A 15,060-nucleotide genomic window follows, 5' to 3' on the forward strand; every position below is an offset into this window, starting at 1 on the left:
ATGAAGCATATTTATCATTAGTTGATGCATCAAAAAAAGAAAATGGAAACACCTAGTAAGAAACCCGAAAGCTCTGGCATGATTCATGAAGAAGAGGAAGAAATGCAACATGATATATCAAAATTACGAGATCAAGTCTAACAAATTTCACTCTCACAAAAAGTAACAGAAGCTAAGATTGATGGTTTAAAGAAAGACGTGGAATTTAAAATGAATGGAGTGGAAACTAAGATGGATGATGTGGAATCTGAGATGGATAGTTTAGAAGTAAACATTGAACATTTGAAGAAAGACATGGAAGGTTTAAAAGGAGGTTTGACATAGTTTCTAGAAGAAATGATTCCTAATGGCGAAAAGGTAGTAGAGGAAACTCATGATGAGAACAAAATAAACGTTAGTCATGATTTCATAGACTCTAACATTGGGTTCAATATGCACCATGTTCCAAAGATTGATACGAGGAAGTTCGATAGAAAAGATCCAATAACATGGATACTACAGATGAGAAATATTTCGATCTCCATAATGTGCAAAAGACACAAAAAGTACGCATTGGTCTTTCATATTTGGAACTCAATCAGTCTATGTGGTATCGATGACTTTTCTCTCATAAAAAATATTCACTTGTGCAATTGTTACAGAAGAAATTATAGTAGATTATGATGATACAAAAAGCAACAACTTTTTGAGGCAATTGATAAATCTCAAACAAAAGGGTTCAATGGTGGAGCACATAGAGGACTTCCAAAAATTGAATACAAGGGTAAAAGATATTCAAGAGGAGCATAGGATTGATGTGTTCATAGGGGCTTTAAACGATAACATCCAACATGATGTTATACTTTAGGAACTTGATTCATTGGAGAAAGCATTCAGGTTGCCAAGAAAAATTCAAAGAAAAATTATGGCAACAAAGAAGCCTACCAATCAAAACTATAAAAATGGAAGCGTTTTTTCCCCTAGCCTTCCACAACCTACAAGATTGACAACACAACAATTGGAAGAAAAAAGATCAAAATGGTTTTGTTATAGTTGTGATAACAAATACACTAAAAGTAATAAGTGTGCTAAGAAGAAATTATTTTACATAGATTATGAAGAGGAAGAAGAAAAGGAAGAGGAAACATTAAAAGAAGATGATACACACCAAGAACAAACCCTAGAAAAATAATAAATGAATCAACTCTAACGACATGATAAAGCTTCTAAAGAAAGAAAAAAGTGGTGTAATTGCACAATTATGTTCGCCAGAGGTTCCCACGTCGAAATAATCTATTTTTCCAAATCTCCAAAATTTCTTGGACAATCATTCCAAGGTATTTGAGACTCCCAAAGGCCTGCCACCTATTCATGATCATGATCATGTTATTCATTTGATTCCAGGAATTGTTCCTGCAAAGATCAGGCCTTACACATATATATATGCCCAAAAGAGTGAAATTGAATGTATGGTTGTAGAAATCCTAGAGGCTAGTATAATTCAACCTACTCAAAGTTTTTTCTCTACTTTAGTAGTATTGGTGCATAAGAAGGATGGATCATGGTGCATGTGTCTGGCTTATAAGGAGCTCAACAAGCTGACTATTAAGAATAAATTTCCCATTCCTGTCATTGATGAATTATTGGATGAATTTCATGGAGCAATTTACTTCACCAAGTTGGACCTTCGTTCAAGATAACATCAAATCAGAATGAAGCCTGAAGACATTCTGAAAACAACATTTAGAATTCATGAGGGTCATTATGAATTTTTGGTCATGCCTTTGGCCTTACCAATGCACCTTCTACATTTCAAAGTTTGATGAATTATATCTTCAAACCCTTCCCTAGAGAATTTATGTTAGTATTTTATGATAATATACTAATCTACAACAAGTCTTGGAAGGATCATGTTCAACATGTTGATAGAGTGCCCAAACTATTGAAGGAGAAACAATTATATGCAAAAACCTCCAAATTTTTCTTTGGAGTAAAAGAGGTGGAATATTTGGGTCATATTGTATCTCATGAAAGTGCTAAGGTAGATATTAGAAAAATTAAATCCATTAAGGAATGGAAAATCCCCACATCCATAAAACATCTGCCAGGATTTCTCAGGTTGACAGGGTATTATTGCACGTCTATTCAGAATTATGAGAAAATAGCAGCACTTCTAACAACAATGTTGAAGAAGGATGCATTTCCTTGGACTCCAGAAGAAACAGAATCCTTTGAACATCTTAAATAGACAATGTGCCAAGCATTGGTCTTAGCTACGTCAGACTTAACAAAAACCTTTATTGTGGAATGTGATGCCTCAAGAAACGAAATTGGTGCCATTTTAATGCAAGAAGAAATGCCCATTTCTTTTGAAAGTCGTCCAATCAAAGGAAAGTATTTACACAAAACTATTTATGAGAAGGAAATGTTGGTAATACTACATGCACTTAAGAAATGACAACCTACCTAATGGGAATACACTTCAAGGTGAAAACAAATCATGATAGTCTTAAGTAAGTTTTAGAACAAAGATTATCTTCAGAAGAGAAGCAAAAATGGGTCACAAAGATGTCAGGTTATGACTTTGAAATCATCTACAAAAAGGGGAAGCAAAATGTTGTTGCAAATGCACTCTCAAGAAAGGATGAGGATGTGGAAACATTGCTTTGTGCCATTTTTATTATCCAACTAGATTGGACAAACAAAGCAAGGGATGAATGGAAGAATGATGAAGAAGTAAGGGAATTCATTCAAAAGTTGCAGTAATATCCCAGTACATCTGATACATTTAGATGGAAAAATGATTCATTATGGTACAGAGATCACTTATACTTCTATAAGAATTCCTAACACAAACAAAAGATTCTTCTAGAATTGCACACCTGTCCCTTAGGAGGGCATTCAATATTGTTAAAAACTTAGCGCAGGGTTAAGAAGAATTTTTTTTCGGATGGCCTTAAATCTGATATTCAAAATTTTGTGGCGGAATGTTTGGTTTGCCAACAAAATAAAGTTGAGACAATTAAGACCCCGGGTCTATTACAACCTTTATCCATTCCAAGTCAACGTTCGGAGGAGGTTTCAATGGATCTTATCACAAGTTTACCCAAATCCAAAGGAAAGGGTGTCATCACGGTGGTAGTTGATAGACATACCAAGAATGCACACTTTTCTGCATTATCTCATCCATTTAAAGCCAGTACAGGTGCTACTACATTTATGGAAAAAATTCAAAATCTACATGGAAACCCAAAGATTATTGTAACCGACAGAGATCCTATTTTCACTCGAAATTTTTGGGAAAAATTGTTTTCTTGTCTGGGTACTCAGTTAGCTCATAGCTCATGTTATCATCCTCAATCTAATGGGAAAACTAAGATAGTGAACACATGTTTGGAAGCATATCTTTCTTCCTTTGCATTTGATAAATATACACAATAGGTCAAATGGTTGCCTCTGGCTGAATGATCGTATAACACTTCCTACCATACTGTAGCAAAAATGACTCCATTTATGGCACTTTATGGATATCATCCACCTTCCATCACATCATATTTAAGAGAAAATTCTAAGGTTCAAGCAGTGGAAGATCACATCAAGCATCAACAAAACATTTTTCAAGTTTTGATGTTGGTGACTCAGTATTTCTACGACTACAACTATACAAACAAATGTCCCTCAAGCAAGATAAGAGGGATAATAAATTATCACCAAATTATTATGGTCCATACAAGGTGTTGCAAACGATTGGTACTATGCGATACAAATTGGAATTTCCTACATCTTCCCAAGTGCACCCAGTTTTCCATGTTTCATGCTTAAAGAAGGTTATAGGTGACAAGCTCCCAGTTCAAAAAATATTGTCAAAACTTGACGAGGAAAGAAAAGTCATATTGGAACTTGAAGCAGTCAATGAAATAAGAACTCAACAGCTATGAAATCAATCAATTTCATAGTATCTCATCAAGTGGAAGAACTTACCAGTTGAAGATTCCACATGGGAGGATGAGAATTCTATACCGAAGCATCGAAAACTACTCAAGTGTTGAGGATGACACTTTTTTGAAGGAGAGGGGCATGTTAGGTCCGTATAATACTAGTGTATTCTGTTATTATTATTGTCATTGTAGCTCCTTGTTGTTGTTGTTGTGCCTATGTTGTCTACATATTGTTATTTTTGTGCCCTTAAATTATTATTATTATGTCGGATCTGATTATATTGTGACCCCCTAGACTCCTATATATAGAAAATATTTCTTTCCATTTGCATCATCCAAGAATTTTTCACTTGTGTAATGTAAAGGAAGTTTCCCCCTTGAAGAGGCTACTTTTGAAGTCGTTGATTTATCTCATTCTTCTATTTTGTAAGTTGGTTGCACAAAAATCCTACGTGCTTCAACTCCACCATTTTGGCTGACTCCTCGTGGATACTTTTATGTGTCCAGATCCGACATCCACATGCCATCATGGCAGTGCTCTAATTTCCATTTCCATTGCCATTAAGGAGCTTCAATGAAGTCATTCCAATATGGAGCTTCCATGAGAAGTGGAATCGCCCTGCAAGATGCTTTCCATTGCAGCTAGACATAATGCCCAGGCAAAACATGAGGAACTCATCTCTTGCTAGAGTTTATCATAGTTGCGCAGATCAAACCATGCTTGAATAAATCTGGATGATAAGCCTTGCTATCGCTGAGATGAATAATCGTTAGATGGATGGATTTGGTCCATATAAAATACCATCCATTTGTTTTGACAGAACGAGCATACATCCATTATGTGGAAATATGGCAATAAATGCACAATGTTTGACTTGACAGAACAAGCAGAGGGAAAGTTTTGACAGAACGTTGGGAGGGATGCCAGACAATAGTTAAACAGAGCTTCCAGATATCACAAGCCGTAGATCTCCTAATTAAAGAAACCTCCCCTTAAGTTTTCTGCCAGACGAGAAGAACCCAACAACTCACACAGTCTTCACAACATTCAGATCTATAGATCTTAGAAACCGCCACAACAGAACTCTTTAGCAAAACATCATACTCCACAAAACAATTTAGATCTACACATTGGCTCACAAAAAAAAGCACACACATTAACACTCAGACTCTCTCACATCTTCCTGGCCCTCCCTTGAGGGAGTCAAGCCAAAACCTTCTCTGATACCATAATAGAAATATAAATAGAGCAGTGAAAGACAATCGTTGCACACCACAAAAATCAATCACACACGTTATTTTATTATTGATTTCAACAGTGACAATATATAACACTTAACACACTGACTTCGACACCTATAGATCAGAACTACAACTTATTAAATAAGAATCAACACCTTCTAGATTGACAGATAGGGACTCACAGTGATGCCTACACATGGCATGGAAGCATTACTTTCAACACTCCCAAAAACAGAGCCCATCCACCAACAATTTAAATTGAAAGCTGAATCCCAATATGCCAAACCCTTATGTGACTCGCATACTTATCAATTTTTTTTAATTACTCTCTCTTTTGGAAAGCCATGTAGCTCAAATCTTTAGCTTCTAATGAATCTCTTGCTCTCTCATATCCCATATTTTTTTCTCTCTAGAAGATTCACTTGGGATTGCTCAAACTCAATCAAAAGCCCCTCTCTGAAGACCATATTTGAAATATGCCTTTCAATATGATCTAAGAGTCCAATACACTCTTCCCTTTTCTGCTTTAGCTAACTGCACACTGCATCTTTCTTCCCTTTTCTGCTTTAGCCAACTGCACACTGCATCTTTCTACTTCTTCAAGTTTTTGGAGAATTGGTACATTGCAGACAATCTACTAGATTTGTGTTTATGATTCTTACTTTAAGATGTAAGAACTAAATTAATGACGATTACATCTCAAATCCATCCTCTATTAAATAGAAAACAATACTGATGATTTTCTACCTCTCCAAATTCCTAAAATATCGGCTTATGATCAGAAATAGATTCACACTTTGCTAGAGAATGAAACACAAAAAACCTTTGAATTAAGGTTTCCTTCATTACAAAAAGATCCAATCTCTTCCCCACACCCCGATCACCTTTTCGATTGTTCAACCATGTAGGAATTAAAGTCCAGGGGTCTATGTCCTCAAACCCTGCTGCCTACATCCAGTCTCTAAAAAATTCTTCGTGCAAATCATTCCTTCCATTAACTCCCCACACTTCCCTATGGGTCAGCGTGAAATTCAAATCACCTTTAATTATTCAATTGCCTTTGCTGATAGCTTCATGGAAAGTATATTTCAAGTATTTTTTTGGTATGATATGTGCCATAGTTAGCATTCATTGTTTAGCTAATGCGCTTTTGCAGCAAAGCTTTCCGTCAGCGGTGTTGAATAACCCATAAATCTACTATTCCTATTGACACTGGTTTCACAGAATTTCATCTTTTTCCTTGCGAGAAACCAACTCTACCTGATTGTTTGAAGATATGCATAGACCGAAGAACAGGCCAAAATTAGATTCCACTTACGGTATCTCACAACTCCACCAGCAAGTATAGATATTGTTTCTATAACAGTTTTGTACCGGGAGTATCACCAGCCAAAACACTCTCCTATAGGAACGGAAGTCCGGAACTCTGGATTGGGAAAAATAAGTTAAAAGAGGCCAATGGTAATCATCCTTACTTGACATTGATTAAATAGTTGAATTGAGACTTCTGTGATCCATAATAGTTATAAGAAGAGCTTCAGCGTAAATCACATATAGAAAGACCTTTGTCGACGTGTTTCTAGCCAGCAAGTGTGGCTCATCATCAGGACAAGTTGAAGAAACAGATCCAGCTTTGCGTGTTAAATAGTCTAAGCAAGGCCTCCAACAACTATCTAGATTAATGGCTAGCTTCGACTTAGGGACAGTCAAAAAGCCAAATTGATTATTTTAAGGAATAATTAGTTAAAATGTATAATTTAATAATTAAATTTTTTTATTAAATGAGAATTAGTTAAATTGAAGACCTAACTTATTTATAAATAAGGTAAATGTAATTAAATAAAATACATAATAATAATACAAATCAGCAAATAAATAAATAATAATAATATATATTCGCTAGATAATAAATAAATAGATAAAAATCTATATAACAATAAAAAATAATAATATAATATATAAATTAGATATGAAAGAAATAATAAAGTAAATAATAATAAGAAAATAACAATGATAATAATACTGATATATATCCGTTAATAAATAGATAAATTACCAATACTAACAATATATAAAAATTAGTTACGAAGAACTAATAAATAAATAAATAAATAATAATAATAAAAACATAAGAAAATAAATATTTGTTATAACAATAATAATTAGGGAAAAGGGGACGACTCAACAATAAAAATAAGCAAAATAATAATAATAATAATAATATATATTCATTAATAGATAAATAAATAATTTATATATATATATATATATATATATATATATATATAAAAGATAAATAAATAAATAATAATAATAATAATAATAATAATAATAAGTAAATAAATATTAGCTATGATAATAGAAACCAATATCAATCAGGGAAAAAGGAGCGACGTAAAATAAACAGGAGAAGGCCTGGAAAGAGTCCAGAGCCAAAAAGGATAAACCCTAGGAGATAGGAAGGATCCAGGGGAACGACGAAAGCGACAAAGATGAAAGGGGGGGGGAGACTAAGATGAAAGGGCAAGGATCCAACATCTACTGATCTTCCAGCCGTCATCTCTATTGAGATTGTTAGGCCTTCTTTCGATCTCAATAGCTTCCCTGGGTTTCTGATGATGGAAGTGGGCAATCTTCGCAATAACCTTAGCCTCCTCAATACAAACGTGATGCTTGGTCTTATCCACATGCTCTGCCAGCGCTGAAGACTTGGTTCTCCCATGTCTTAGGTCAGCTGCATGTTCGCAAATCCTCAGATGGATGGAGCGCCCTGTTTCCCCGATGTAGGCGGTCCCACAAGAACAAGGGATCAAGTAGACACCCTTCATGTCCTTGGGGTTAACGGGATCTTTAACCGATACGAGGGAATTACGAATAGTTTTGAGGGGTCTAAATGAAGAGGGAATATTATACCTCTTAAGGATCCGAGCAATCTTGTCCGTGGTTCCTTGGACATATGGAAGGTGGACGCCTAATCAGCGTTCCTTAGGTTCTTTCCTAATAACTGCATTTCTAGATGCTTTAAGGAAAGCCTTCTGACCTAGGCGCCTACTATATCCATTTTTCACAAAGACATCAAGGAGATGGGATCTCTCCTTATCAAAGCTCTCATTATCAGAAATCCTGAGGGCATGAGTAGCGAGGGTGTTAAGGACACCCATCTTCTGAGCAGGGAAATGATAGGAATCGGCATGAAGATACTGCTCAGTATGCGTTTTATAAATAAGTTAGGTCTTCAATTTAACTAATTCTCATTTAATAAAAATTTTTAATTATTAAATTATACATTTTAACTAATTATTCCTTAAAATAATCAATTTGACTTTTTGACTGTCCCTAAGTCAAAGCTAGTCGTTAATTTAGATAGCTGTTGGAAGCCTTGCTTAGGCTATTTAACACGCAAAGCTGGGTCTGTTTCTTCAACTTGTCCTGACAATCAGCCACACCTGGCTCGAAACGCGTCGACAAAGGTCTTTCTATACGTGATTTATGCCGAAACTCTTCTTATAACTAATTGATTAAATAGTAAAATAAACCCAAACATAAAAATAGAACGTTACACATAAGACCAAAATTTCACCAAACATTAAAAGTTTTCACAAAAATTTCACCAAACATTAAAAGTTTTCCCAAAACATTGAAAGTGAAACCCTGGATAAAGGACCAAAGTCGCCCTAAACAATAATGAATTATGACAGGAAATCTTACAAAATTCTCTAATTGATATGACGAGACAGCTTCAGTCAAGTCAGCCTTCGTGTTGCAGTAACAAGTCTCTCTCCTTGTATTCTAAAACCCGTTAAGAATATTTGTTGCTGTCATTAATTTCTTTAATATAGGTTAACTTTTGATTCTTCTCATCACCTTCTTCACTTCGGGGTTTAACGCAAGGTTAGCATCTGAGATATATATAAAACAATTAATAACATTGCCAAGACATGAAGAATCTTTTGGGTTGCTCTGCACCTATATTGTCATTTCGTAGAAGCCAGATTAATGTGCTCTTGTATTTTGCAATGTCATTTAGGTTGTTCAGCTACATTTTCTTAAGACCATTACGTTTTAATGGAGTACTAATGGCTATTCCACTTATGGAATTTTCCTTGCAGGAAGAAATTTCAGGAGAATGGCACATGAATAGCCACCGTATTCAGTACAACCGATTTGAAGGTGGAAGCATGATCGTCTACCATAAAAATCTGACCAGTAAAGGCTACCGTGCATTAATTTACAGGTCCGTTGCTACTTGTACCCACTTAGTTCGTAGATATATCTAAATTTTATGATGATAGATGTTAAAACATAGGAACTTAGTTATTAGTAGAAAGTAATTTTAATAGGATTATTTTTTTTAAATCTTTATTAGATTATGCCACACCATTAGTTCCTCGTACCTACAAGAGTAGCAGAGTCCATGTAATGAATTAGTTAGATTTATAATTATCATGAATCTGTTTAAATTTACATATTTTTTAAATGCTTAGATTAAAAATATCTATATATTATTTAATAGATATAATTTGAAACTCATTTATATCATTTTATTTTTATTCAATAAAATCATACATTATCTTTGGTATAGGTTACTAAGATCTTCTATGGTTAACAAAATCACTCTTTCGTGATAAAAATTGAATATATAAACTATATATTAAATGGCTCTTCAAGTGAGATATCTAGAGAGTGCTCAAGCACTTCATACAATACATATTGATATTTAATCAGGAGAACATAATACATATAGGCTTTTACACTAATAGGGTGGTTTCTACCATTCTCTAGATAGTAGGATCTGAGGTCTAAGATCAGCGTCTCAATCATGTCATCATCATAACAATAATATAAGTTTAGCTTTCTCCATTACTTCCAACACTCTCCCTTAATGGAAAAAGGGTACTGAACAAGAACATATGTTTGCTGGTCTAGTCTCAGTTAGGCTTACAATTAAAACATGAAAAACTTGGTAACAAAGTTTTCATTTTAGTGTTCTTGCAGCAGAGCCCATACTTGTTCATTTGTGGATGAAGCTTGATCTTCACTTTCTTTGCCGTAAGAAAATGATAGAGCTTTGTCTCCTTTCTACGTTTTTTCCCCTTCCAGAGGAACACATGAACTTTTATCCTCCTCTTCGAGTATATACTAACATTCTTTGCATTTGATGTTGCAGGTTCTTGCGATTCTTCAATTGCTTCTTCTTGTCTCCCAATATCTGCACAAAAAACAATGTTAGATTTATAAAGAGGACCACATTTTCTTTTGTCTTCCTGCTCCTTCAGGAGAGCTTTCATTTCTCCATCTCTCCCTACTCCATCCCTCTCTGTTGACATAGTTATGCCTTCAGCCTCTTCACTCAGTTCCGTTGCTACAAGCATGTTCTACATTTGATCTGTATGTGAAGATAGGCCTTCCTTCTCACCAAACAGTAATTCATCAATAAGATGTTTTTCAATCATCAAATTGATCCACTCATCATGAGGTATATAAGTCTCATCAAACTTGATTTCTGCATCTGGAAAAATTTCAGGTTCTACAATAATGGATGTGTTTTCATCATCACAAGTTTCAATTACAGACACACATTCATCACCCATCATTGCATCTTCAGTTTCACAATCAAATATGGGATCATTTTCAAGAGAAATATCTTCAACATAATTGCCCTCATTCAAACAGTATTTCATTTCTAAAACATCCCATAAGAATTTTGTACTAAGAATCTCTCAATATTCATATATTATGTTGAGTATGATGTTATCATCTAAAGCAGATGTTACAAGACTTAATGCTGATGCATCTCAATTATCATTAATAACATTTTCAACATAATCTAGTAAATTTTCTTTCCATAATATTGTTTTCATTTCATTTGTCCATATTACATAATTCATACTTGAAAAAGACGGTAAATTTTACCATTTAATAATCTCACCAAATTCCAAATCTGCATCTTGATTGGCTATTGGTCCATCAACATCAACCTGAAACACATCACTAAATTCAGCAAAACAATATTTTGCATTTCTCCTTTGATTCTTTCTCCTTAGTTTTCTACAAGACTCTTTCAGTTTACTTGAAGACCCATTTTCTCTCGTATCAATTTCCATTTTCTCTCGTATCAATTTTGGAATTGGAAATCGATCCACCACAGTCAAATTCTCCACCATCACTTGTGGAAAAAAAATGAGCGCCAACAGGTTTTGGTAGCCAAAATACGGTGCACCAGCATCCAAATAAAATTTAACTAATATTTGAAAATCTCCAAAGTAGACATACAGGCTCACAAGTCAATTCGACACACGCAGTCGACACAACATTCAATCGGACCGATAGATCTGCCTCTCCTCTTACTTCATCCAAACCACCTAAACTCTTTACAGCCAAGCTGAACTCTTCGAAGTCTCCCAAACACTAGCAACTTCCAATATTCACAGTTGCTAACCAACACTTTACAACTGCGATCCTGCTATCTGCATAGGCACCAGCTCCTCCAATCCACACTGCGCGCACCCTTCACAGTAGTCCACAGTTCAATTATCCACCACGACAGTTCGGGCGGCGCCACCACACTACATTCTCTCACCACGGCTCCACATACATTCCTCCACGGGGGTCCTCCTCACCAGGCATTTGATCCGCAACGTGTTATTATGACGTCACGTAGGTAGTCGGGCTACTCCAAGCAGCCTCATGTTGTGCCTCTCTCAACCCACTACACGCAGGAAAACACACACAGGAAAACACACACTTGGACAACACTCAGCAGTCCACAACTCTAATACCATGTTGAAAACTAATATTCCATTAATTAAATGGCTCTTCTGCGCGCGTTCCACACAACAATCCGGGCAACAGATCTCCACAGTTCTGGATTCAATCATCAAATTTGAATCCCTCAAGTGCATTTACTCCATACGTTACTCCACTGGTCTACACCTCCTCCTATTTTTCTGTACCAAGCAGCTTCTTCATGCTTCTTATCGAGTCGATCTCCTTACACTTTCTCTACCAACAAAGAGGTAATGAAAATGCCACTTTATAGGTGCTCGTTGAAACTCCAGGACGCAGGGAGGAGATTTGACACACAACTTGAAGAATGGCTGTTTACAAAATTGGTTCCACCATCCAACCAGATCGATCTCAACTCGCAGAATACACACTTATCACTTTGCACTAGAGGATTCCTTCAAAGATCTGAGGGTTGATCCGAGAAAATCAACAAGCCTTCAAACCTCTGGGATCATCCACAAAATTCACTCAGATCGCGCAGATTTCATGCGATCTCAGGCTCCTTCTGCTCGGTTTCCTCCACGCTGGCTAACAGTTTCGTCTACGATCCGACGGTGATCCAACAAATAATGCAGGCAATAATTGTTAGTGGAACGACGATCCTGTGTTATGTGTAATACCCTTAATGGTTAGGTTAATGACAACCAACCCGCAGTGGATCCACTCCAATCCACGCAGACATCGACTATTCTATTCTGCGCAGATTTTTGATGAAGATGGAGTATTTTTTTGTACCCAAAAAACATGGAGCGGCTTCCTCCATTGAGGATGGAGAAAAAACAACAATCCTCCTGCGACCTTCAGGCAATCTAGCTTCACCTGATTCGTATCTGCGCAGGTAGGGAATGCCCAGCGACGACCAGTAATTTCAGCTTCCAACACGCTTGAATGGCCTCCACACCAGAGCTGCCCTCGATCAAGCAATTTTTTCCTCCCTCCTCGAGCACGAGCAGATTTCCCACGTAGTTTACAGAGGGCTCCAAGCAACACAACCTCCGATCTACAACAATGATTGCAGATCAGATGTTTCTATGTGGGTACTAGGTAGAACTGTGCTTGACCCGGTGAAATATCACTGCAGAATAGGTGTGTCAATGAGGTACGAGCTTCAATTTGCACCATAGTTCAATCAAGGAAAATGAAATGCATAGATCGAGCACGTTGCCCCTCTGACCAAGCCATAGCAACAACAACTTGCAGGGTTTCAAAGAAAAACACACACAATTTTGTTCCACTCTTCGGTCAGCGCGATTTACCACCATGGGTTCGCGAAAGTCGTCGTGACTGTACACACCAGATATCTGTGACGGTCGATGAAACCAAAGCCCGAGTAATTGTAATAGTGGATCGGCACGATTAACCCTCCAAACCATGCAACGACTTCGCCTCAGTCGCATCTTAAAATCTTCCACTCATCATACAAGATCAACAACCCTGCAACTCTAATACTATGATAAAAATTGAATATATAAACTATATATTAAATGGCTCTCGAGGTGAGATACTTGGAGAGTACCTAAGCACTTCACACAATACACACTAATATTCAATCAGGAGAACTTAGTACATATAGGCTTTCACACTAACAGAGTGGTTTCAACCACTCCCTAGATAGTAGGATTTGAGGTCTACGATTAGATTCTCAATCGTATCGTCATCATAACAATAATCTAAGTTTAGCTTTCTCCATTACTTCCAACATTTCCCTTAAAAAATCATTTGAGAGAAATGTAAACCATGCAGATTTCATACTTCTCATTATCCAACCTTTATACTCATCCAAAAATATTACTTTCAAAATACTATTTGATAATTTTTTCTCCCTGGTTCTTTAATGACTTTTTGTATTTTTCATATCATGCCTCACCCTACTCTACCTACTTGAATGAAAATTAAATCCTAAAATATTAGTTTCAACGAGAATTAAATCCTAAAATATTAATTTCAACATATTCTGTTTACTATTTTTTCCGGGGGTGTATAATGATTTTTTATATACTTAGAGTATTTTATATATTGATTTAATATTTTTATTTTTGAAATATAAAAATTTAAATAAAAATTAAAAAAATCATCTATTATTATAAATTTTAATAATTAAATATCATGAATTCCTTATCCAATACACAAAAGATTTCATAAACCATAAAACTAAACTTTAATCTTAAAATTAAATTATTAATAATAATAATTTTATATTAATTTCCAAATTTATTTCATTGATTACTATGCTAACCATGATATACTATAATCTTCACATTTTCATTTGTGATGACAGTGGCGACCATGATATGGCGGTGCCTTTCACTGGAACAGAGGCTTGGACAAGGTCCTTGGGTTATGCCATAATTGATCAATGGCGCCCCTGGATGGTGGATGATCAAGTCGTTGGGTAAGTACATGATTATTGCTTCTGCTCTTCTACATCATGTTAATTGAAACACATTTAAATAAAATGTTGTGTTTTTTGAATTGTTGATGTGTACAGATATACTCAAGAATATGATCACAACTTGATCTTTGCAACTATAAAAGTAAGTTATTTGTTTTTTTTTTTTCATAATTTTGAGAAAAAAGTTAAATATAAAAATTCCTTTTTACAGGTTATTTTTATCAAAATATAAAGTCAAATATAAAAATTCCATTTACACTTTATTTTTCATATAAAATTAAATATAAAAAATCCCTCTTACACGTTATTTATTTTTATCATTGAAACTAACTGCATTGTCCTCTCTGCAGGGATCTGGGCATACAGTTCCAGAATATAAACCTAAAGAATCGTTAGCATTTTATACACGGTGGTTAGATGGAAAGTCGTTGTGAAACACATATTTCCCAAATTTTCTATTTTCCTTCATTAAATCCATCGACTTGGTTTGACTCTTTATTACTCTTTGTCATTGACTTGGTTTGCTCTTTATTACCTTCTGAGGTGTCAGATTTGATATTGAAACATTTTGGATTGCATTATTATTCTCTTGGATACATTGAACCATCCAAGATAGATGAAAATAATTACATAACAATGATTGCTTGCCTTATATGCTAGGATATGTGAGAGCACAAACATGTTTTGCTTTGTGGAAAATCCTGATCCTTATCTATAATTTTA

General features: G+C 35.3%; 1 protein-coding gene across 2 annotated transcripts in view; it reads left to right on the forward strand.

The window, feature by feature from the left end:
* LOC149172623 (serine carboxypeptidase-like 20) overlaps nt 1-14,771 on the forward strand; it is a 58,168-nt gene extending 43,397 nt beyond the window's left edge. Inside the window, exons 11-15 of one of the 2 annotated variants that reach the window (XM_089427755.1) lie at nt 8,357-8,366; nt 9,282-9,393; nt 14,224-14,337; nt 14,434-14,479; nt 14,688-14,771. In XM_089427755.1, the coding sequence (XP_089283881.1) occupies nt 8,357-8,366; nt 9,282-9,393; nt 14,224-14,337; nt 14,434-14,479; nt 14,688-14,771 (366 nt within the window). Of the gene's footprint in view, nt 1-8,356; nt 8,367-9,268; nt 9,394-14,223; nt 14,338-14,433; nt 14,480-14,687 lie in introns of both variants that reach the window. The other variant, XM_089427754.1, reaches the window with a different exon arrangement.
* The last annotated feature ends 289 nt before the right edge of the window (nt 14,772-15,060 follow it).

This window comes from Pinus tabuliformis, chromosome 4_2 (genome assembly GCF_031772625.1).
Source record: "Pinus tabuliformis cultivar Carrire ecotype Pingquan chromosome 4_2, CPIR1, whole genome shotgun sequence".
Lineage (NCBI taxonomy): Eukaryota > Viridiplantae > Streptophyta > Pinopsida > Pinales > Pinaceae > Pinus > Pinus tabuliformis.